Source organism: Xenopus laevis, chromosome 1S (genome assembly GCF_017654675.1).
Source record: "Xenopus laevis strain J_2021 chromosome 1S, Xenopus_laevis_v10.1, whole genome shotgun sequence".
NCBI lineage: Eukaryota > Metazoa > Chordata > Amphibia > Anura > Pipidae > Xenopus > Xenopus laevis.
The window spans coordinates 116883880-116907905 of NC_054372.1; the positions used below are offsets into that span (position 1 = coordinate 116883880).

Sequence of the window (24026 nt, forward strand, 5' to 3'; positions counted from 1 at the left end):
TTCTCAAAGGGACCTTTCTCAAGGCAACCATGTTTAACCCCAAATCCATTTATATACCCATAATCCCAAAGATCCATCAACAGGAAGTGACATCAACATCATTAAAATAGAAACATGTGTGTTCATAGCTTCCAAAATCACAATAAAAAGCGACTAAGTGCCACAGTATAAATCATGTGATAAAACGTGTAATACAATGTATGCAATACAATAGCTTGTGTGTCGAATATATTTATTGCATTATATATTAATAAAAGTGCTATAATGTCATAAAATTATGTGTAATGTGTAACATTAGAAATTAAAACATTAAAAACAGGCTATTTGCCGTCAAATGTACTAGTTATCTTACGAGTGTGATACAATCCTACTGTGAATGTATCTGTCCCATGAGAGGGCTATATATGTCCAAATAGATATCTAGTAGATGATGGAATCTATATAGGAGCTTTACTCTTGTTTTTTTCTACTAATTTAAAGTGTATTTGGCCTACATTGCTAATACCTAGCTGTGGTTCCTGTAGTGTTATCAGTACATCCTAATGGGCTCGTCATTACTTGATATATATTCTCCATGCACATAGTAATCTATTTAACAGCCTGAGTATTGTATCACACTCGTAAGATAACTAGTATATTTGATGGCAAATAGCCTGTTTTTAATATTTTGATTCAGATGAAAATTAATCGTAGGACTGGCCAGATATGGGATGACTTTGACGTAGTTGGCCATCTTAAATATATTGCAATATATGGACAAACAATCCCTGTTTTGTTTAAAGTGGTTTTTCAGTAGGAGTATGCACAAAATGTCTCTGTCTTAAAGGAGAAGGAAATTCCCTGGGCGCAAAAAACCCTCCCCTGTGTTGCCCCCCCCTCCCTCCTCCCCCTGGCCTACCTGTCCCCCCGGGCAAATGCCCCTACCTTGTTACTCACCCCTCTGCGCAGGACCTGTCCACGGAGTTCACAGGCGCCATCTTCTCCCAAGCGGTCTTTTTCCTGCTTTGACCTGCGTTTTTGGCGCATGCGTAGTAGGAGCATTTACCGGTACGGATCTACTGCGCATGTGCCAAAATTCACAACGTTTTCCGATTTCACTTCGTGACATTCGGCGCATGCGCAGTAGATCCGTACCTGTAACTGCTCCTACTGCGCATGCGCCAGAAGATGCCGATTAATCCAGGAAGAAGACGAGCGTGGGAGAAGATGGCGCCTGTGAACTCCGTGGACAGGAAATGCGCAGAGGGGTGAGTAACAAGTTAGGGGCATTTGCCCGGGGGGACAGGCAGGCCAGGGGGGGAGGGGGGCAACACAGGGGAGGGGGGAGGGATTTTTGCGCCCAGGGGGTTTCCTTCTCCTTTAAATATATTGATAATGGGTTGAGTGTAGAGGACTCTTGTATTTGTCTATATCTATCTATATATATAAATGTAATTTTCTATGCTGCAATCCAGCTGGGTAACAGTTCTCTTTCTGCATCATTTGAAATCCTGGCAGGGAAGGAGGGACTAAACACTGATGTTACAAATTGTAACAACTTCTCCACAGTTTAGAGACAGCATGCAGGAACTACATAACCCACAATGCATTGCGATGTTCTGTTCCTTATTGAAACCACTTGTGCAGATAATTGTGGAGCGGTCACATGGTAGGATCACATGACCATGACGTCAGGTCCTTTCGGAAGATAGGAACTAGCCGCTGCCCTGGCGGTAGTAGCAGGGAGAGGTTCTGTGGGAAGGGTTAGCAGCATGGCGAGCCAAGGGAACTGCCTTCGCTATGAGGGCTGCAACTTCTTCAGACACAGGATCGTTTTGTCTACTCTGAGTGGAAGGCCAGTGAAGATCCAGGGCATCCGAGTTAAAGACGAGAGCCCAGGAATCAGAGGTTAGTATATGTTGGCGAGATCAACAGCCGCCTCTTGCTTTATATTTATAGATCAACCACAAAGCCTGGGCAGCCCGGGACGCCAGTCCAATATGAGCAAGAGGGATGCATATAGGTTTATGGTTAACGAATAACTTTCCCTTTCTTTATAAAAGCGCTAGGTGGAGATCCCATACAAGGTGCATAGTTATCCAGTTAGCACTGGCACATTGATATCCACGTGTTGCACATGGCTGATCAGTAGGTGTTTGTTGCAGACTGCTCTAATTCCTCTACCATTAACCCACTCAGCACCTGATGGATATTTAGAGCTAGCATTCACTTTCATCTTAACGCAACCCATGGTGTTTGTCTTGCATTTTACATTTTTATAACCAGCAGTCAAACTTTGCTGGAAGCTGATGAGAAGTTGTGCTCTCATGTGGATAAGGGCATGTCATCCAGCTGGAAGCTTTGGAACTCTGGGAGTTGTAGTTCAGAAACAGCTGAGTATAGTAAACCATGGTGTAGGTTGCACTTTATACAACCCCTGTATTAATATCTACGTTAATCAATGTTTCTTTATGGAAGGGAAATAATTAATCTTGTTCATAGGCAATCTAGGCAGCTGACATGCCAAATATGCTGGGACGCGAAGTTAAAGGGACAGAAAAACGTATGAGGCATGGGATGATCACTTGACCTTTTTCATTTCATGTTTAAATGTATAAAAAAATTCTACTTTTCCAATGTTCATAATGTTAAAGGCATTTTGCTTACTTTTTGCCCAAGTGAATGTGTGGTGTTTCAGAGCTGTGACCCCCCCCCCCATATTCTTGTGTGGGATTGCGAAACAGTTTAAAAAGTCTGCATAATTATCTATCAAAAATAGACAATATTGTGTGGGCTTCAACCACCTTATTTAACCTTGTAGGTTGGGTGCAAAGCATAGACATACAGGAAAAAATACTGCTGCAGCACCTCTTCGTTGGAAAAGGTGAAAACTTGAATTTATTAGGTCAAACAACCAGGCAATGTTTCAGGCTTAAGGTGGCCATACACTATAAGATCTGCTCGTTTGGCAACCGTCGCCAAACGAGCGGATCTTTTCCCCCGATATACCACAAATGGCGGGGATAATCTGAACGTTCGGCCCTATGGCCAAACGATCGGATTTCAACGAGCGCAATGGGCTCCGACGGGTCGGTCAGGAGAAAATCAAACCTTCCCGATCGATATTGTGTCCAGATATCGATCGGGAAGACCCGTCGGAAGCCTCCATACACGGGCAGATAAGATGTTAAATTGGTCTAAAGGACAGATATCGGCAGCTTTATCGGCCCGTGTATGGCCACCTTTACTCTCGCCCTTTCTCAAGCCTATAATCTTTCAAGACAGGATTTTATAATGACGTTCCAGGGCACCCAGAATATGTTTGTTTCTTATTGTTGTGACCCAAAAGTTGGTTTATCATTAAACCAACCAAATTACTGTTCTTGTATTATTGAAGTAACCTGTTTCAATTTATTAGAGTGTTTAGAAACCTTCCATAAATTGGTTGGGGCCAATAGTTTAAAATAATTGTGCCAAATGAACTTTTTGACATATTGCATTTGAAAATGTCACAGACCTCTTGCATGATTTCACGATCTGATACAGACTTGACTGAATTTTACAGTGTGTTTACATTTCCCAGGTTAAAATATGCTACAAACAGATTCAAATAAAAGCTGTTTAATGTATTGTAAAGTTTCTTTTTATTTGACTGTTGCCGTTGACCTACAAGTTTTCCAACTAGTCAAAACCTGATCAGTTGGGCCACCCTTACTGATGGCCATACAGCACTACTCCGATTTCTTGGGTGAAGAAATTCACTCCTCTTCTTTCAGTATGCCACATCCATGTACGAAAGACAGGATCATACATGTTCAGACAACCATAGTAGTTTAGGTAAATCAGATTAAACCGCTTAACAAAATCTAAACATTTATGGTCACTTTTTTTAGTTGAGTGGTGTACTAAACAGGCAAATAAGGCTTCTCTATGATCTGAAAGGAGACACGATTCGTATTGCAGCATACAGAAGCAGATATAAAATGGTACATTGTATGAATGACGTGTCTAGGTGTTATCCAGACTCCTCAATCCTCCTTATGAAATCAATTCAAACCCCTATTCCATACATTACGTATTTTAAAAAAGCCTAACAATTAAGTTAACATATGATTTATCACATTGTACTAAAGGAGTATACTGACGGATAAGTCCCTGCTTGACTGAATATTACATAAGCATCTTTTAAATCCATCGGTATGTAAAGATCTAAAGAGTTTTAATCATACGATTTATTAAACCTGTTTTATTGCCAGACTTGAGTGCACATGAAATGAGATGAAGAGCCCAAATATACCTAGTGATATGCAAATTGGAGAGAGAAGCGATCTTTATCTGTGCATAATGTATGAAACTTTGGATTTAACTATGTCAGGGTGTATTTAGAGCTCATGGTTTAAGGTTCTATTCTGCATTGAAGTTATATTCTTATTCAGTGTAAATGATAAAACTACTGTGTTATCCGTTTAACTGGCTGATTTTCAATCTCACTGACCGAGGGTACTGAGTTCAGTTTATGAAGCTTTCAGGAAAAAGAAGTCTCTCTCTCTCTCTCTCTCTCTCTCTCTCTCTCTCTCTCTCTCTCTCTCTCTCTCTCTCTCTCTCTCTCTCTCTCTCTCTCTCTCTCTCTCTCTCTCTCTCTCTCTCTCTCTCTCTCTCTCTCTCTCTCTCTCTCTCTCATATCCTCCACCTCATTCAGCTGTCTCTTTCTTGGGCATCCTGAGTCGTCAGGCCTTTGACCGTAGACCTTTCTCAGGGCTCGCTCCTCTCCCATATATTCCAGATATCTGGCCCAGCATAGCCGTGTGCTCTTGATGATGGAAGTTATGGAGTAGTCCCCCAAAGTGATGGTACAGCACAGCATTGGTGTGGATTCGCCAATCTCTCTGAACCTGGATTGGGCCTGAATCTACTATAGCCCCATTTACAGAAATTGAACGTGCAAGTAAAAAAAAAAAAACAAACTCTAAATTTAGTGCATCCGTGTATTTTTAATCGTATGTAATTTAAAATTCTAGGCTAAACTTGTGCTTACTTGACTTTAATCTGAATGGTGTTAAACTTTCTATAATCATTTTGCTGTCAAACTCCCCATAGATTTTGAAGCAAGTTTCATTAGACTGATGGACAAAATAACAAACGGCACGAGGATCGAGATCAACGAAACTGGTAATTATTTGTCTGTTTTCCCCTCTCTTTTTTAACAAGTGTAAAAAAGTACGCACCTACATATTTTGTGTACTCTTGTTGTTTATTAGAAGATGAATGAATGTGCTTCGTCTTGAACATTCTTATTTATGTACTGTGTGACATGTCTACACCCCACAATTTTGTTCCAGATGGCTTAGGAATTGTGAACCACACCCAGTTTTCCTAGGTTTCTTGGTGTTGAGCCAGAGGAAAGACCTCATATTCCCTTTCAGATTTGGCTTGAATATTGCATATCTTTTTAACCATTGTTTATATTTTGATTTTAGCACTCTGTTTATGAACTACATATTTTAACACTCCCAGGTAATACTACAGGATTAACATGACTGAAAGAGGACTGAATTCTGCTACAAGTTTTCAAGAGTCAGAACCAGAGAACGGGGAGCTACAAGAAAATACTGCTTTAAAGTGCAGTTACATTTAAGATTAAAAAGCTGTATGCACAGTATATTGGTGCAGGCTGCCTGTCATTGAAGTAAATGGCAACCAACTGTCAGTAGCAGGGGATATTAACCAAAGTTTGTTGGCCAAGCACACGCTACAGTCGAGCCACCGCTTGACTAGTGAATCTAAAATGATGTTCCTCTATCACCCTAAGAAGATTTTTGTTGCTTTGATCACAAGATTTCCCTGCTTAGGATTTCATTGGCTCCGCAAGGTTTTGTGCATATTGATTTTTAGACATGGCAAATAAGCAAAAATAAAAAATATAGCTCGTTGTGGTTGGGTAGCACGATGCCTGCTTAATTTTGTATTGCTGTATAACTGTCAAGTTTAATTGTCCTCTCTTGTAATAGAAGCTAATTTTTTTTTATCAACCGTATAATGTAATGTGTAATGCATTTTAGGCTTGTGAAAACACATTCATTAAATTAATGCTCCTACATTTGTGAAATACACTCTCCCTTCCCAAAACAAACCAATAAATCATATTTCCCAATTCTTCCATATTTTCCTGTTTCAGACCTTCTGGTTCTTTAATGCACATTTCAATACTAAAATACAAGAAAGGATAGCCAGGCGAGGTGAATACCAGCCTCTACTGTAGTGTTACTGGGCAAGATGTGCAGTTTCTAAGGATGAGCACAGAGTGTTCAAGGGTCCAATAAGAGAAATGTGTATTCTTATTTATTTGATAAGCCATAGACTCCATTGGTGTATCTTGGGCTCATTAGTAAGATCAAAATATGAATAACCTAGAGGAACCTCATGCCATTTACTGTAGGATAATGGAATAAAATTAAAATAGTACTCCAAATCTTGGACTCTAGACTCTTGGCTACACACCATTTTAAATTGCTCATGGAAAACTGGTGGTTCTTTAGATCATTTATGAACCTTTGTGATCTCCGTTCAGAGTACCTTATGCATTTTGTCTTTATTTGTAGGTACCTCTCTGTACTATCAGCCTGGGCTTCTCTCTGGAGGAACTTTGGAGCATGACTGCAATATCCAGCGATCTATTGGCTATTATTTAGAAAGCCTCTTTTGCCTAGCTCCTTTTATGAAGCTCCCATTGAAAATTACCCTACGAGGAGTCACTAATGATCATGTGGACCCCTCTGTAAGTTACCATGCCTGGATTCAAAGGAGAACTAAAGCTTAACTAAAGAAGTAGGCTATAAATGTTGAGTAGGCTATAAATGTTGTACATTAGGTTTTGGGCTTCTGCGCCAGGCCAAGGCGACCATAGCCCTTTAGTAGGGAAGATCTGTGGCTCTGAAGATGCCCCAGTAGCATCTGCTGATTCACTGCACATGTGCTGCTATCAATTACTATATATAAAATATATAGTACATATAGAACATAAATGTCACAATATAAGGCTAATTAGTAATTACTACATGGCAGCACACAAACCATCCTTGTAGCAGAGAGAGAGAGAGAAAAGAAAAGAATTATTACATTATCCATAATGCTCAAGGGGTCTTTTTTTTTATAATTGCTTCTGGGTAATTGGTTTTAGGAAAAGGGGTCCCATACCTCTATTTTATTTAGGTGCTGATCTAAGATAAAGTACACAAAGGTCCTTCGACAAAATCAACTGCACTTCTTCAATTTTTTAACATGATAGCAAAAGGTAAATTGACAGGATTACTCATAAATGGCTAAGAAAGCATGTAGACTTGCGTAAAATAAAACCAACATTACTTTGTGCATTTGCTAAGTTAGCTGAAAGTTTGTCCATGTGTATGCAGTATCCACAAAAAAACATCTTTGCCAGTATCAGACGTTTTTGTGGTTAGGGAGTGTTGTTATCAGCTTCTTGTCTAAAGTCTCAGAAGTAAGTTAAACTTACAGATGTGGGAAACGGACATGAACATGTCTATTTTGTTTTTCACTTAGGTTGATACACTAAAGGCTACAGCTATTCCATTAATGAAAAAATTTGGTGTAGATGGTGAGCATTTTGAGCTGAAGGTAAGTGTCCAATGCAGTATGTGATATATATTTTTTTAACAATGTTCTTTCTGCATCTGCCATTGCTTTGAGTTGCTTAGCTCATTATTTCTTTTCAGTTGGTTTGCTTGTAGCAAAAAATGATATACATGATACAATGATATAAATTATGTATATGATATATAAATCTTATACATTTGCATGCGTCAACATCTCTGGGAGGAAAAAAAAAGCATTGAATATTTACAGAAAAATACTCTTGCTGTCAGGACTAAATATTCTCAGAAGCACTACTGAAGACTATGATTTTGAGGTCTAGATTTGTGAGCAGAATATGATATAAGCTGTGAAAGCCTTTTTCAAAAGAGAAGGTATTGACATGCCTCATGCTATACACACAACCTTGCCTTAAAACTGAAAATCAAAGGCTTTAATAACCCTTGCTTAAGGAGTTATGGGTGGAGACATGCAAATTACTCCTATAATTCCATAAGTGAGGGTTAAAGCATTTTATTTTTGGTTTTAAGGCAGTATTTATTTGTGTATACACTGAGCCCAGCCTCTGATTATTTCATAAAACCATGCTGTTTTCCTAATTCTATAATTAGGCTAAGGAACTCTAGGCTCCAAAGATAGTAATATGATATCAGACAGTTTGATCACTGGCAGCTTTGGGACTGTCAACGCCCCATTCACACTTTACTCTATAGTAACTGCATTGCGGACAAACCAGAACTAAATTTGTTCATTTTGGATTTTGCAATTTTAAAGAAAAAAAAAAAAGAGTAAAATAAGGAAACATTTCACAAGAAGGGTTAAAGGGCAAATAGTAACAAGTACATCTGTGGAAGCACTCAGCACTTTGCTGTGTAGGATGCCTGCAAGCCCCATCTTGTGGACATAGCCAACAACTGGATAGACCTGGCCCAGAACTATGAATTATTTTTTTCCCTGAGATTCTAGAGCTGTGATTGCCTACCCACATCTTCCTGTGTCTCTGGGAAAGGACTATTGGGACATGCCCACTAGTCCATTTTATCACATGCACAGCCCAAAGAGGGTTTATGAGTGGAGTTGGGTTGATCCAGTAAATTGTATTTTTTTTTTTTTTAAACAGCCTAAGCTAAATACAGGCACAATATGTAATTTATTACAAGAAGAGGCTTGTTGTAATACACCTGTCTCCCCTTTAAAGGAGAAGGAAAGCTACGGAGGGATTTTATTGCCAATAGATAAGCTGCAATAGTGCAAGCTAGAATGCTATATTTATTCTGTAGAATGTTTTACCATACCTGAGTAAAAAGCTCTAGAAACTCTGTTTGTTTAGAATAGGAGCTGCAGTATTAATGTGGTGTGACATCACTTCCTGCCTGAGTCTCTCCCTGCTCTGGGCTCAGATTACAGTAGAGAAGGGAGGGGTGGGGGGAGAGGAGCAAACTGAGCATGCTCTTGCCCAGGGCAATGAGGTTTAAGCTGAAGGCAGGAAGTCTGATACAGAAGCCCATGTGTACACAATAGAAGGAAAGAAATGCTGTATTTCTTTTGACAGGGGACTCAGAGCAACATTACTTTGGGGGTTTACTGGTATATTTAGATGGACCTTTCTGATAAGGCTTACTTAGTTTTAACCTTTCCTTCTCCTTTAAGTGGTAATTCTGCGACTTTGAATCTATAGCTAGAAACTCATGTTTAAATCACATTGATATCATCTTGTGATTTGTCTGCTGTTCCGTTATAACTGGTGCTCTAAAGTATTTGTAAAGTTCTTTCAGTTTTGCATTTTCCCCAGGATGAAATCTTAAATATGTCTTTTTGTTTTACCTTTTTAAACATTCTCCTTTCCTTGATCTATTTCCACAAACCCATGACTTTTCTCACCTACACTTTGTTTTCTTCAGAACATTTATTATATGTGCTGTGATTGGGGTTCCCTTGTTCTTTGTAATGTTCCACTTTTACACTGGGTTTGATGCTATATTTGTCTGCTACTTTGTCCCACTTTTTTTTCTTCATATCTTCATTAAAGTCTTATTTATGCTTTCTTTTCAGATCATAAAGCGAGGTATGCCCCCAGGTGGAGGAGGAGAGGTTGTCTTCTCATGTCCAGTAAGAAAGCTTTTAAGACCTGTTCAACTGACCGATCCAGGAAAAATAAAACGCATTAGAGGAGTAGCGTATCCTTTCATAGTGGTTCAGGGATCAGGTGGGTTTTGTGGATGTTGTTATAAGTAGCTGAGCAATTGCTGTAAACCACATGTCTGTGCACATCATGTTTTACAAAACCTGTCCGCATGTGGTCCACATTGTTTTGTTGATTTACTGTAATAACTGCAGTTTCTTAAATTATAACTAGCAACTACTATTCATATTTTCACAAACATGCCTTTTTCTCTGTGCAGTTGGCTTTTCTTCTTTACTTGATTTGCTCACAAATAATGTGTATGTTTCTCCTAAAAAAACATCCACCTGTTTCATTTTTATGCCAACCGGTTTGCATCAAAGCACAGCTGCAGTGGTGTCCATTTTGATGCATTTTGATGCAATAGTTTCTTTGGGTACAACCCCCCCCTTCCCCCATCAAAATTCTACTTTCCTTGATCTATGACTGATAGATACTCTGTAAGAGTCTCTCCTCAAATTGGGAACCGAATAGTAGATGCAGCAAGGAGCGTTCTAAATCAATATCTCCCAGATATTTATATTCATACTGATCACCTGAAGGGAGTCAATTCAGGAAAGTAAGTATTGCCAGTTCTTCTGCACACTGCATTTATTAGCAATAATATGTTCTATGCCTGCTACAGTACTTTGTGGGCTCTTCAATTTTGGGCTAGGGTGGCGCTGAGAAAAGTAGGCACTAAACTCCTCCAAACAGGTGTAAACGAAATGTAGAAGCTTATTTCCATGCCTTTTTTTTTTTTTTTGCATGGAAACAAACTTCTATATTTGTTTTAGGACTGCTCATTAAATGCATGCTTTTATAGAAACTGTTGTTTCCACTCTTAACTGGCAGTGCACCTGAGCCCCTCTTCAAATGTGGTGAATTACTTGCTTATTTGTGAGCTATCCTGTTTATATAATGTTTTGAATTCTTCCAATGCACTACAGCCTATTTCTTTCTCATTGGCTGCCCTCTAGGGTGTGGATCAGAGCGCATGCTTGATTAACTTGCAGTTGTAAGAATAAACCTTTTTAAAATGTATATTACAAAGTGTCGTCTTGCTTTGCTCTATAGTAGCTTAACCAGCACACGTTTTTTTTCTGACGATACACCCTCCTTGAGGGCAGAGATGCTGCGATTCAGGAAGATTAGTCGCCCAGCAACAAAAGGCAACTTCGGGTGACTACAGAAAACGAAGCACTCTGAGTGCCATCCTGCTGGCGATTTTCATTCTATCTGGCGGGAAGGCAGGGGAGGCAGTTCGGGGAGATTAGTCGCCCCAAAGAAGAGGAGATTTGTCGTCGGGTGACTAATCTAGCCGAATCGCAGCATGTGTCTCTGCCCTAAATGTCACACCGTTATTATTCGTTGATATGTCAAAAGTCTTTCCTGTAAACTCAATTGTAATTGCACACTTGTACACTTTGCTGTGTCACTTGGCTGATAGCTGACAGCCTTAAAATAACACCACAAGTAACTGATCTTCATATAGTTTAAGAATGTTACATGTGAGACTAAGAAAAGTGGCGTCGGTCTGGATTACAGTTGATTAGGTGTGTGAACGATAGTGTCTGCAAGAAGTAAAATGGAAACTTTGTGAACTGCTTTATTGACACCCTTAAGCTTTACTTGTGCCTTAGGCCTTATCATAAACATGGCCATATAATTGAAAAATCATAAATAAATGCTTGACCGAATATTCAAATTAGTTGGTCAGTGTCCCCTTTGCAAAAAGATAGCAGTGAACAGAATAAGCACATATGAACACTCGAGGTAGACATCAATCTGATTTAATGCCGAAATGTGACCGATTTACTAGAAATCACTTTACAGCAATAATTTGTTCTGAATGTTCAGGATCATTATGGGGATATGAATGTGCAACAAAGCTAAACTGTTTATGCAAGGCCAACTTAAAGCTCTACACTACAACTACAGGTAAGGGATCCATTATCCTTAAACCGGCTATACAGAAAGTTCAGAAGTATGAAAGGGCCTTAGACTCCATTTTATCCAAATAATCCACATTTTTAAAATGATTTGCTTTTTCTGTGTAATAACAAAACAGTACCTTCTTGATCCTAACTAAGATATAATTAATTCTTATTGGAAGCAAAACCAGCCCATTGGGTTTATTTAATGTTTGCATGATTTTCTAGTAGACTATGAAGGTATGAAGATCCATTATTTGGAAATCCCCGGGTCCCAAGCATTCTGGATAAGAGATCCCATACTTGTACATGTTTTCTTTCCCCATCACCTAAAATGTTGTTGGTATTCCTTGTGTAGGTCCCCAGGATTTGGCTTGTCTCTTGTGGCGGAAACAACAGAGGGTTGTTTTCTGAGCGCTGAGCTTACTTCTAACCCGCAGGGGCAAGGTAGCACAGTACTTCCTGAGGATTTGGGACGTAACTGTGCAATGTTGCTGCTGGAGGAAATTTACAAGGTAGGTGACTTCAGTGGTGGATTTTTAAAAGGACAACCAGGGTGGTCGCTCAGGGCCCATAATTCCCTGGGAGTATGGTGTAGTTGAACAAGCATGGGGAAAGCCCTCATAAATTAATATTTAGTTAAAAATAATGTTCTCCCACAATTGGGTTTATTCACAATTTTACAGGATATTGAGAACGCTATACAGTTAAATCCAATATATTGCCACTGTTCCTAATCCTTTACAAATTTCACAAGGACAACTCCTTTTTCAGAAACTTTGAGCTTTTTGCTTTGATTGTATATTTTGAGCAGTGCAGTCTAATTATGATGGTTATTAAGCTTGTTCTCAAAAGCAAGCATGAAGGATGTATTTATAATATGCAGCTCAATAGATATGGCTTCATACAGTATATCTTACCCAGAGCAATCAGTGGGTGAAAGATTATTTGTGATCTCATGTTTGTACCTCCTGCAGTAAAGGAGAAAGTAGTCACTATATTTCTATGCATTTCACAACCTGATATTTGTTATCTGTGTTTAGGCATGCTTACCAGCCCTTGATCTTGATTTAATGTTTGCATGGGGCTGTCTTTTACTGGCACAGCTCTCACTCTAGTTTGCCATGGTTTTAGGCCCTTGGGGCATTTCAGGAGATAAATATTCAGTGTTGTAAGGTAAATAAAATTGTAAATTCCCAGTGCATTGGTAAATGCTGCTTAAAGGTGTTGTCTTTTTTGGGGTGGGGCGGCGGTGCAAAAAGGGATTACGCATGTTGAAGTGGTCTTTTTTTTCATTTGGTCGACAACAAGTGTGTAAGCCTTACATTAAAAAGGTTTGTGTGCCCCATTAATAAGTTAGATTCCATTGCATGTATTAGTAATGTATTTATGGTTACAAAACTGTCTTTCTGAGGCTTAAGGATTTGGGTAAAAAGGAAACTTAACCAGTACAGTGCCCCATCCCTGACAGTTTGCTGGAATTGGTTAATAGGTGGTATACTGATGTGCCATCTATGAGATGTTAAGGCGAGAAAAATTTTCCTTTTGTGGTCTGTAGCAGATTTGAAAAAATTCATATGCCGAGGGTTCTGTCGCAGCTGAGTAAATGCTTTAAATGAAAGTATGAAAGTGACACTAAAATACTAATACGACCCTAACAGAAAGGGAGGAACCATTTTCTCTTCTGAAAATCCGCATAGAATGCTTATATAAGCAAAAGTGTTAACATTTACATAGCCTTTTGTGTAAGTACAGTGTGTTTTTGTTTTTATTATTATTTGGCGCACCTTGACTCGAGTCTATACTAGGGTACCTGTGTCACCAATATGGATCCATGTAAATTAGTTTGGATCAAAAACGAGGTACTTTTTATTACAGAATAAAAAGAAATGCTTAAAAATATAATATAGTGGAAAAATAGTGTTGCATTTTTACTGTGGCCTTTAAGAACTCTGTAGGGTCCTATACAAGGGCTCATGGTAGCTAGTTGGCCTGACCGCTTAGGTTAGTGAGGTTGTTGTACACCACGTGGCTGGGCAGGACTCGCCTGCATCCTTTCATAAGCCGCACAGCACTTTTATAGGTCTGCCAGTATGCACATATGCATTTTTGTATATTTTAAGTAAACTGTTAATAGGAGGGGCCTCTTATGTTTTAAGGATAAGTTAATCTTAAAAAATAAGTGAATTTGAAATCTTTCTCAAATATTTCCGAAGAACATCAGAGCAGCCTCTTTTTTTCTCCTGACAACTTTCTTGACTACTTGGTGGTCAGAATGGTCGGAAAATAACCAGCAGGTGGAGCTATTGTAACAAAATTCATTCATATGAACAGAACACGTAACCTTTAACATCTTGGAATTCAAAAAATAAAATAAATAAATAATGAATGTCCATTGCAAAAGTGCTTAAAATGGCACTCTCATCAATTTTACATTCACTTGTTTTTAAGGCTTATTTATCCTTTAAGTATTTTTTTTTTTCTTGTATACACTATTCTTTATGTATAGTGATGCATAATATGTTGTTGCTTGTTATAATATTATAAAGAGAGTTTTGTGCATGAATCTCTTACTTCGTGTTTGAGGAGCAATGACATTATGGGGTCTGACGGTTTCCAAACTGGCAATGGACGTTGATCAGATTTCAGCCGGAGTGTTGTGTGTAGGGCAGAATGCCCTGCTGGATTATCTTTCACCCAATGCAGCTGCTTAGTTTGTGCTTGGCAGGGTCATGTCCGCATGCATCGTTCTACCAGAAATGGCAAACCCATTGATTGACAGTTTTTCCCATTGAAACAAATTTTTAATAGCAAAGTTTAGAGGCACCAGCATTAATTCTTTTCAAGTTGTACAACACTGCATATAAAGGTATTAAATAATGCCAGATTACATTTTTGATGCTGTTATCCATTGCCCACGCTTGTATTTGGTTTCAGTTAATAAATACCAGCAAGGCAGCCTGCCCAAAAGCATTGCAAACCTACCCCAGTAGGACACACTGAGCAATGCAGGGTATAAGGTTGGGAGAAGATTTTTATTCATCTCACAGGTGCAACAGGTAAGCAGTTTTACTTATTTATATGTATGTGTATATATATATATATATATATATATATATATATATATATATATATATATATATAATGTGTATATACATATATATATATGTATGTGTATATATATATGTGTCTCTCTCTCTCTCTCTCTCTCTCTCTCTCTCTCTCTCTCTCTCTCTCTCTCTCTCTCTCTCTCTCTCTCTCTCTCTCTCTCTCTCTCTCTCTCTCTCTCTCTCTCTCTCTCTCTCTCTCTCTCTCTCTCTCTCTCTCTCTCTCTCTCTCTCTCTCTCTCTCTCTCTCTCTCTCTCTCTCTCTCTCTCTCCCCCCCCCCATATAGATATATATATATCTCTCTTGACAAAGGCCCCAGTGAGGGTCGAAACGTCGATTTGTGAAATAAATAATAATATTTTGCAAGACCCTGTTGTGCAACAGCCTTTATTCTACTTTTATACATATACTCTGTTAGCACCAGGGCAATAACCAAGATAAGTGAGTGCAGGAGGCAGCCTACGATTTATTTATATATATATATATTTATTGTATTCAGAATTATAGCAGTGTGTTTAAAAAAAAAAAAAGTGACTAAAGCTCAAAATCCCTATAATAGCTTTTATTTCCATACACACAAATGTATTGGGAACACTGCACATTCTGCACATTTGTTACAAACTCAAAGATTCACTGTATAAACTGAAAAATGTTTCAGGATTTTGCTTTCCTTTGAATCACTGAACTAATATTTAGTTGTATAACCAGTGTTTCGGAGAACTACTGCACATCTGTGTTGCATGGAGTCAACCAACTTCTGGCACCTGTTACATTCCACAATTCTTCTGCATTTCTTGGTTTTGCCTCAAAAACAGCATTTTTGTTGTCACCCCACAAGTTTTCTATTGGATTAACGTCCTGGGATTGGGCTGGCATGACCTCTTCAAGTATTTTAAAGTATTGAAACTGATCCATGATCCCTGATATGTGATACATAGGCCCAACACCATAGTATGAGAAACATACAAAAACTCAACTTTTCAACTTTATGATCATAACTTTGTAACTAAAAACCCCTGTTTTGTAAACACATGCACTTGCATTTATACTGAATTACTTATGAGACAGGGGACCAGGGAAGTGCATTGTAAGTAGCACTTCCAATATCCTTTAATTTAGCCTGTAGAGTGCTCCCACAAATCCCCAATTTTTTGTATATAGTATGAGAAACATCCAAATATCATGATGCTTGTGGCACCATGTTTCACTATCTTCACACTGTACTGTGCATTGGATTCAGTGTTTGGGGGTCGTCTGGGAAACTGTCTGCGGCCACTAGACCCAAATAGAACAATCTTGCTTTGATCAGTCCACAAAATGTTGCGCCATTTCTCTTTAGACCAGTCAATGTTTTCTTTGGCAAATTGTAACTCCTTCAGTGCATGTCTTTTTTTCAACAGTTACTTTGCAGGGGCTTCTTGCCGAAAGCTTGACTTCACATAGGCATCTTCTAATTGTAACAGTATTCGCTTGTAACGTTAGACCTTCTCTGATCTTCCTGGAGATGATCATTGGCTGAGTATTTGCCATTTTGGCTATTCTTCTATCCATTTGAATGGTCGTTTTCCATTTCGTCCATGTCTTTCAGGTTTTGGTTGCCATTTAAAGCCTTCCTTCCTTAAAGTAATGATAATGCTACAGCCCTGATTATTGAATTATTGTGCTAACTTCTGGTTTCTGAACTACCATGTACTGATAATTAAGCACGTTTGTATTAATCAGCCTTATATTGTGACATTTATTTTCTATATATACTGGATATTGTATGTTAGTCTGTAAGCTCACTAAGTAACCTCAGCATAGAACATATACAGTGAATTAGCAGAAAAGCAGTTGGGGAACTACTAGGGGCATACTCGGAGGCACAGAACTTTACTACTAAAGGGCTGTGGTTGCAGAATTGCAAAAAATAATGTTCAACATTTCTGCCCTACTTGTTTGATTAAGCTTTAGTTCTCCTTTAACAGTTAAATATACCTGGGTGGTATTAGCTCATATAAAAATAGAGTTGCAGGACATAACTGCTCCTTTGTTAGAGATAGGAAGGTAACCCATGGTAACACTTTCTTATGAAGCCTTGAAAGTGATTATAACGTGTTTTAGAATTTAACGCATTGTTTCCAATTCTATTCATAATTATTACAAACTGCTTTGGTGCATATTTCTGAAATATTGTTGGTTCCCTAGTTATAGACATGTTTGTGTCATACTGGTTGTTGAAGAATAGCAAAAAAAGGTATTTGGATAACTAAAATGAGCTTATTTTTTCACACAAAAGAAGAAATGTAAGAAATGGAACTTCTGCTGAATATAAATAGAAATTCTGTTCAACTGAAGTTTAATGCAAACCCCAGTGGTCCCCAAAGAAGGAAGTTCCTGCCTCATTATCTGAGAATGATGTGGGTCATATGAACCATAACATGGGTGGGCTGTGCAGAAGTGGCGGCGACACATAAGGAAGTACTGGGACCTTGAAATTGCCTACATATTCATTTTACATTTGATATAACCGCATACTTGTAGGAATGCTGTATTTGTGTCCTACATGACACACAACTAGCCACATGGAAGCACATTTGGAACATTTGTACAGACTGACCCAGCCTTGGCTGTTTGTGCACCCCAAAATACCACTCCAGTGGATACTTATTGCAGATTGTAAAAAAAAAAAAAAAAAAGGTTTGTTGTCATTGGCTAAAAAGGCCACTAGGTCTGCCCTTATGATCTGGAAAATTTTTTAGTTTTACTGTTAATGACTGACACTTAGCATGCGACCAAACTGGTCAAATTGTTAGTGAGCCACCACTTTCTATGTCTAGATATGCCAGTGTGTTTAGAGGCAAGCTGCCTTTTTTGATGCTATATATCTGTATTCTGTCTGCTATGTATAACCCTTGGACTTTTGTTGTAGTTGCTTCTGTTTGGACGTTTGTTTTAGTTGCTTGTGGTAACTTGCCCTGCTTTGATGATGATACTTTGTAAAGTATAGCACAGCTTTAAAGTGAGTTTTTTTATTTTTAAATGATCTGACTATTGTGACTTGTCTGACCCATACATTACTACTTTCTTCTCACCCAGAGAACTTGCTTTCAGATTTAAAAAAATGGAGCCTGAGAATCTTACATGACCGGTTCAATCAGGGGACTGCGTCATGTGGGAATCTGCATTTTTGCTCTGAACATTCCTTTTGATTTACATTTGAACGGTAGTGTTTTCCTGAGTTCTGCCTTCAGGAGATTGTGTGAATTGCTTAAATGAAAGCTTAAAGGGTCTTGGCACTGCCAGAAGCACAATGGGTTCTTTAAAGCATAAAAGGCTACTGATGACAACACTTTAAGGGATACTGTCATGGGAAAACATGTTGTTTTTTTCAAACACATCAGTTATTAGTGTTGCCCCAGCAGAGTTCTGCACTGAAATCTGTTTCTTAAAAGAGCAAACAGATTTTTTTATATTTAATTTTGAAATCTGACATGGGGCTAGACATGTCGGTTTCCCAGCTGCCTCCAGTCATGTGACTTGTGCTCTGATAAACTTCAGTCACTCTTTACTGCTGTACTCCAAGTTGGGAGTGATATCACCCACTCCCATTACCCCCCAGCACCCTAACAACAGAACAATGGGAAGGTAACCAGATAACCGATCTCTAACATAAGATAACAGCTGCCTGGTAGATATAAGAACAGCTCTCAGTAGTAAAATCCAAGTCCCACTGAGCCACATTCAGTTACATTGAGTTGGAGAAAAACAGCCTGCCAGAAAGCAGTTCCATCCTAAAGTGCTGGCTCTTTCTGAAAGCACATGACCTGGCAAAATGACCTGAGATGGCTCCCTACACACCAATATTACAACTAAAAAAATACACTTGCTGGTTCAGGAATGACATAATACTTTGGTCCAAATTCAACCTTACTAACTGTGTGTAAATATTGCTCAGATCTATACAGTGTTGTACAAATTTGGTTTTGACTGTATGATCAAACATCCAACTTAAACTTAAATGCCTTTAGATGTATCCCTGTATAAAGTCTGACTCCTTTGCAGTGAAAAACATCTTGCAGTACTGTAACAATTTGTTCAGTGTCTGACACTTTTCAGAATGTGTATCTCCTCAATGTGCTGATTAGTTCCTGGTTTAACACTTTAACCACACTTTGTCTCCAGCACTTAGCCCTTGGATTATTCATGTATTCTACTTCTGTAAAGAAGTACTTAATATATTATTCATATGGTCACATAAATTGGACCCTTTGCTAGTTTACATGTTTTTGATGATGATTGGTACATTGCCGTTTGATAGACTGGTAGTTCTCATGCTACTACCTTGTCTGTTCGTAGCCAGGCACCTGGTTGCACAGGGTCGTGTGGATCTATTTCTGTTTGCTGAGAAGGTCAGCTAGTAGGATAGGATACTGCCCTGAAATCTTTGGCATCCTAGCCCTGCGGCTTGGGTTACAAGAAAAAAATGATGTCTTGCTGATTGATTACTAGAGGGAACTAAGCCAATCACATTTTTTTGCTTTCACTGTCCTTCCTCCTGATGGGTTTCTGCCCAGTTGCAAATTTACCCACGTTTAGTAAATGAGCCTGTGTGACTTTTATTACCCTTTTAACAGTACTGCTGTGGCATTTTCATTTTGAGACAAATTCTTGCTAAGGTTTCGGTTGCCGTTTAAGACTACTACTACTATATATCTATATAGTGGTACTATTTGCTGCTCAGCATTTGGTCTCTCTCAAACCTCTGATTAAGTTGCCCTCGTTGGGTCTGGACCAATGGAGGTTCTGCTTATTATGTATTTCTTCACTATGTAATATTCCGACCCCACATTCAAGTGTAATTGCTATAAAACTTGTGCTGCGGTACAGGTATAGCGTCCGTTATCTGGAATGCACGGAGTTACGGAAAGGGCGTCTCCCATAGACTCTATTTTATCCAAATAGTCCAAATGTATAAAAATTATTTCCTTTTTCTCTGTAGTATTAAAACAGAACCTTGTACTTGTTCCAATCTAAGATATAATTAATCCTTACTGCAAGCAAAACCAGCCTATTGGGTTTTTTTACATGATTTTCTAGTAGACTAAAGGTACGAAGATCCAATGGAAAGATCAGTTATCTGGAAAACCCGAGCATTCTGGATAACAAGTCCCATACCTGCACTCAATGGATCCATCCTGTTTTAGAAATAAACTCTTGTTCTGTATATGAGGTGCAAGTTGAGTTGGCATCAGTGTGGGCGTTGCAGGCCAATGGGTACAACACTGAAGCCCTGTTCCTATTCAAATCAGGTGGACAATTTTGTGTTGCTCCTTGCAATCATAAATGTAAATTGTGTGTGTGTGTGTGTGTGTGTATGTATATATGTATGTGTATGTGTATATATATATATATATATATATATATATATATTTATTATATAAATAATCACTAGGGGCATATTTTTCTCAGCACTGCTAATAGAATGGTGTTTCCTACATTTTTTATACAAGCTGTGCTTTTTAGCAGCCGTGATCTAAAACATTTTGAACACTTTCCTAGTGTCTGTGGCTCTTATGGTTATGCAACATGTTGATCTGTGCTGCTGCTCATTGCAGGTCTCCACACGCCAATATGCTGTTTAATCACTCATGTGTCTTTGTTTGCAGGGTGGCTATGTGGATTCCGTAAATCAGAGCCTGGTGTTGCTGCTCATGACCCTTGGACAGCAGGATGTTTCCAAAGTTCTGCTTGGACCTTTGTCCCCCTACACGTAAGCCATTTGCAGAATGTTTAACAAACATCACCTTGATTGTCCCTCAGTAGAGCCAGTTACCCTGTTTGTTTCAACACAATATTCCACCCTCCACTTAAGTTATAGTGTAACCAGTCACTAAGATTTAAGTTGTAAATCTTTCATAAGAAGGGAGGATATGTGTGGATGTATATATTGTACACATGAGCAATGCGTATCCTGTCAATTATATCCTTATTAGTGGTACATAGTGATGTCATCCATTACAATCCGAGCTTGGTGATGTCATTTCTGTTGCATGACTCAGTGAAACTTGTGCATTATAATAATTAATGTACCCCCTATTGTCAAATATAAGGAGTTTCATGACCTGTATAAAAGATATACACACAGGCATGCATATTTTTGCCGTTTAAGGGTGTAGATTTACAGTACTAGATTTTCTGCATGACTTAATTTCTTCTGTGTCCATGATAGAGTCTGAATGTGAACTGTCCTTTTTCGGTTATCATGGTACCGTTGCTGTGTATATGAAAGGTACAGTACTGTGATAACTGAAGAATGGTGGTGCCATCAAAAGACTGAAGGCCCGCGACTTGAGAGATTGTGAGTACAGAAAAAGTGCCAGGCCAAGAATCTTGTAAAATAATGCAGTGCTAGTTAAATAGTGGGCTTATAATATTTAACCGACTTTCACATTTGATGGGTCTTTACATGTTAAAGAGCCTGAATATGCTGAAGCCATCTGTTCCTTAAAGGGGTTGTTCACATACAAGTTAATTTTGTATTCCATGTTTTAGAATGTACTATTTTTAGCAACTGGTTTTCATTATTTTATTTTATAGTTTTTTTTAATGATTTGTCTTCCTTTTCGGTCTGTTTCCATCTTTCAAATGGGGGGTCACTTAACCAAACAGCCAAAAACTATTGCTCTCTAAGGCTACAATTTAATTTTTATTGGCACTCTTTATTATATATCATTCTCTTTCGCCCCATCATATTCATATTCCAGTCTTTCTTTAAACTGCTGCCTGGTAAATTTGATACCAGCAGTGACAAAGCTACTGAAATTCCAAGCTGAAGAGCTGCAGCAAAAAAAAAAATACAAATTATCTTAGAATATAGCTGTCTCCATCATGCTGAAAGGTGATCTAGCCCTTTAAGGGCAGAGAGACACAAGCTCAGATTCGGGGAGATTAGTTGCCCGGCTACAAATCTCCTCTTCTTCGGAGCGACTAATCATGTGATTCATTTTCCGAAGTTGCCTCACGAGGAAAATTTTGGGCGTCTTTGGAAACCGAATCGATCAGAGGGCCATCCCGCCGGTGATTTACATTCTAACCGGTGGGAAGGCAGTTTAGGGAGATTAGTCACCCCGAAGAAGAGGAGATTTGTCACCAGGCGACTAATCTCCCCAAATCTGACCGTGTGTCTCTGCCCTAAGGGGTAGTAAAATAAAAGTAGCTCTGGGTTTAGAAACCTACAACATCCAATACAGTGTTTGCTTTTAAACAGTTGGCTATTAGTGTGGGTTACTAAGCCTGGTACATATCCCCTTAGCCCCATATTCCGTACATAACACACATTTGCCCAAGAGCAGTAACCCATAGCAACCAATAAAAATTTTTTTAAATGAGGAACCAGTAAATGCTGCCTGCTGGTTGGTTGCTTTAGATGATTAGACCTGAACCAAACTTTGTTCCTTTTATTGCATAAACCAGTAACAGGGTTATGTAGTAAAATGCACTAAATTTGGCCATAGCTGTAACCCATAGCTGAGCCCCAAAAGAATACAACGTGGTGGAAGATGGTGTTCGGGAGCTCCGCTGCTCTGAATTTTAGGGTCAGATTTTTTTAAGGCATTGTTTTTTTTTTGGCTAATGCACAGTGCGAGGTGGGAAAGGCGATTAAGGGTGTTTTTTGCGTACAGGAGGTTTAGTTCTCCTTTAAACAAAACAGGGGTTGTTGATCCATATATTGCAATAAATATGGCCAGTCTTATATGCTCAAATTTTATCTGATTCATTAAGAAAGTTGAGTGTAGCACTGGCCAGACCAGGGATGAATTTGACTTATCATCAACAAATACATTCACTTTTGTGTGTTATCTCTTTTACATATAGAAAATTCTACATTCTTACATAAACAGATGCACTTTCTAAAATGTAAGGATGATCTTGGGATAGTGTTTATCAAGCTGTGTATGTACAGGACTGGAAGTCTCCTCTTGAAAGGTCATGAATTTATTTTATTTTTTGACAGGATTGAGTTTCTGCGCCATTTACGGAGTTACTTCCAGATAATGTTTAAAATGGAAAGCAAGACATTTGAAGAGCGGAAAGGGGCAGAAAAGGTGCTGCTGACCTGTGTTGGAGTTGGATTTTCCAATCTCTGCAAACCTGTGAAATAAAAAGTTCGGCATCTGCTTTTATATTACATACACAGTCAGTGTAAATTTGGCAACGTGATGGCTGGATTCCATCGTTCACACCACAATAGAGGCTGTGTATTTGTGAGCTACAGACTGGCCTATAGAGATTGCCTATAGAGATTGCTGTAATTTGGAGGATGAAGCTGCACCAGTTGCTACCATGTGAAGTCAACTTTACAGGTTATAAGGAAATGCGTTTTAGCCTTTTCTTAAACTGGATTCAAGACCAATCACTGTTACAAGTATTCGTCAGAACCTTTGGGGAACGTTGCTCATTTGAACACCATAAAATACTTTTTTTTTTTTTAAAAAAATTTAAACCATTTTATATTGCAAAATGCTTGTAGAAATGTTGTATCCCAAAGTCACCATGAGTCATTAAACCGTTTCCCTCTGGAAAACATGTTTTTATGTATTTATTACCAGTGTTTATTAAATGAGCCCTAAAACAGATTCATGTTGAGGTTCACTTTGCTGGACAAGTAATCCAGCTGTGAAACTAAGAAATATAAGGTGTAACTTCACACAGTGTAGTCAGTTAGTGTTTTCATGCTTTTGGATGAAGCCGAAAACAAATGCCCTGTACAGTATACTGAGCAGGTACAATCTTTGGAGCTGCTTTCATATGCAAAGGCAAAACTCTCTGTAGCGCTTGTTTGGCTAAACTACAAGCTTTTTCTTTATTTAAATCTGCAAAACTCTGTTCTTTTTGGGGTGGGGGGGGTTTGTTACAAAAAAATTTAGTAAAATATTTTACAGCAAAAAAAAAAAAAAAAAATCTTTAAACTTCTAATCTAAAACAAATCAAAAACAAATTCACCATCTTTTTTTTTTTTTTTTTTAAACTTACTCCACCCTATGACAAAATGGTGGTTTCTTTGGTTGTTAATGTCAGAAAAAGTTGGATTTAAACGGTTTCATCTGGTTAACTACATTTTTCTGAATTTAACATTATAGAATTATTAGTTATTTATATATAGTGCCGACCTATTCCACAACTTTTCAGGGATTGTTCATCATTGTTTACAACAGCTCCAGTAAAGCTTACAATCTAAGGACCCTCTTACAAAT

General features: G+C 38.5%; 1 protein-coding gene across 2 annotated transcripts; it reads left to right on the forward strand.

Moving 5' to 3' along the window:
- Positions 1-1635: 1635 nt before the first annotated feature.
- rcl1.S (RNA terminal phosphate cyclase-like 1 S homeolog) lies at positions 1636-23356 on the forward strand. 2 transcript variants are annotated; one of them, XR_001933769.2, is made up of 9 exons: positions 1636-1887; positions 5077-5148; positions 6579-6754; positions 7537-7611; positions 9640-9764; positions 10203-10328; positions 12041-12197; positions 14620-14741; positions 20439-20542. XR_001933769.2 is itself a non-coding variant. In NM_001096463.1 (9 exon segments), coding segments are annotated over 9 exon segments (1119 nt in total). In that variant the 5' UTR covers positions 1736-1751; the 3' UTR covers positions 22935-23356.
- The last annotated feature ends 670 nt before the right edge of the window (positions 23357-24026 follow it).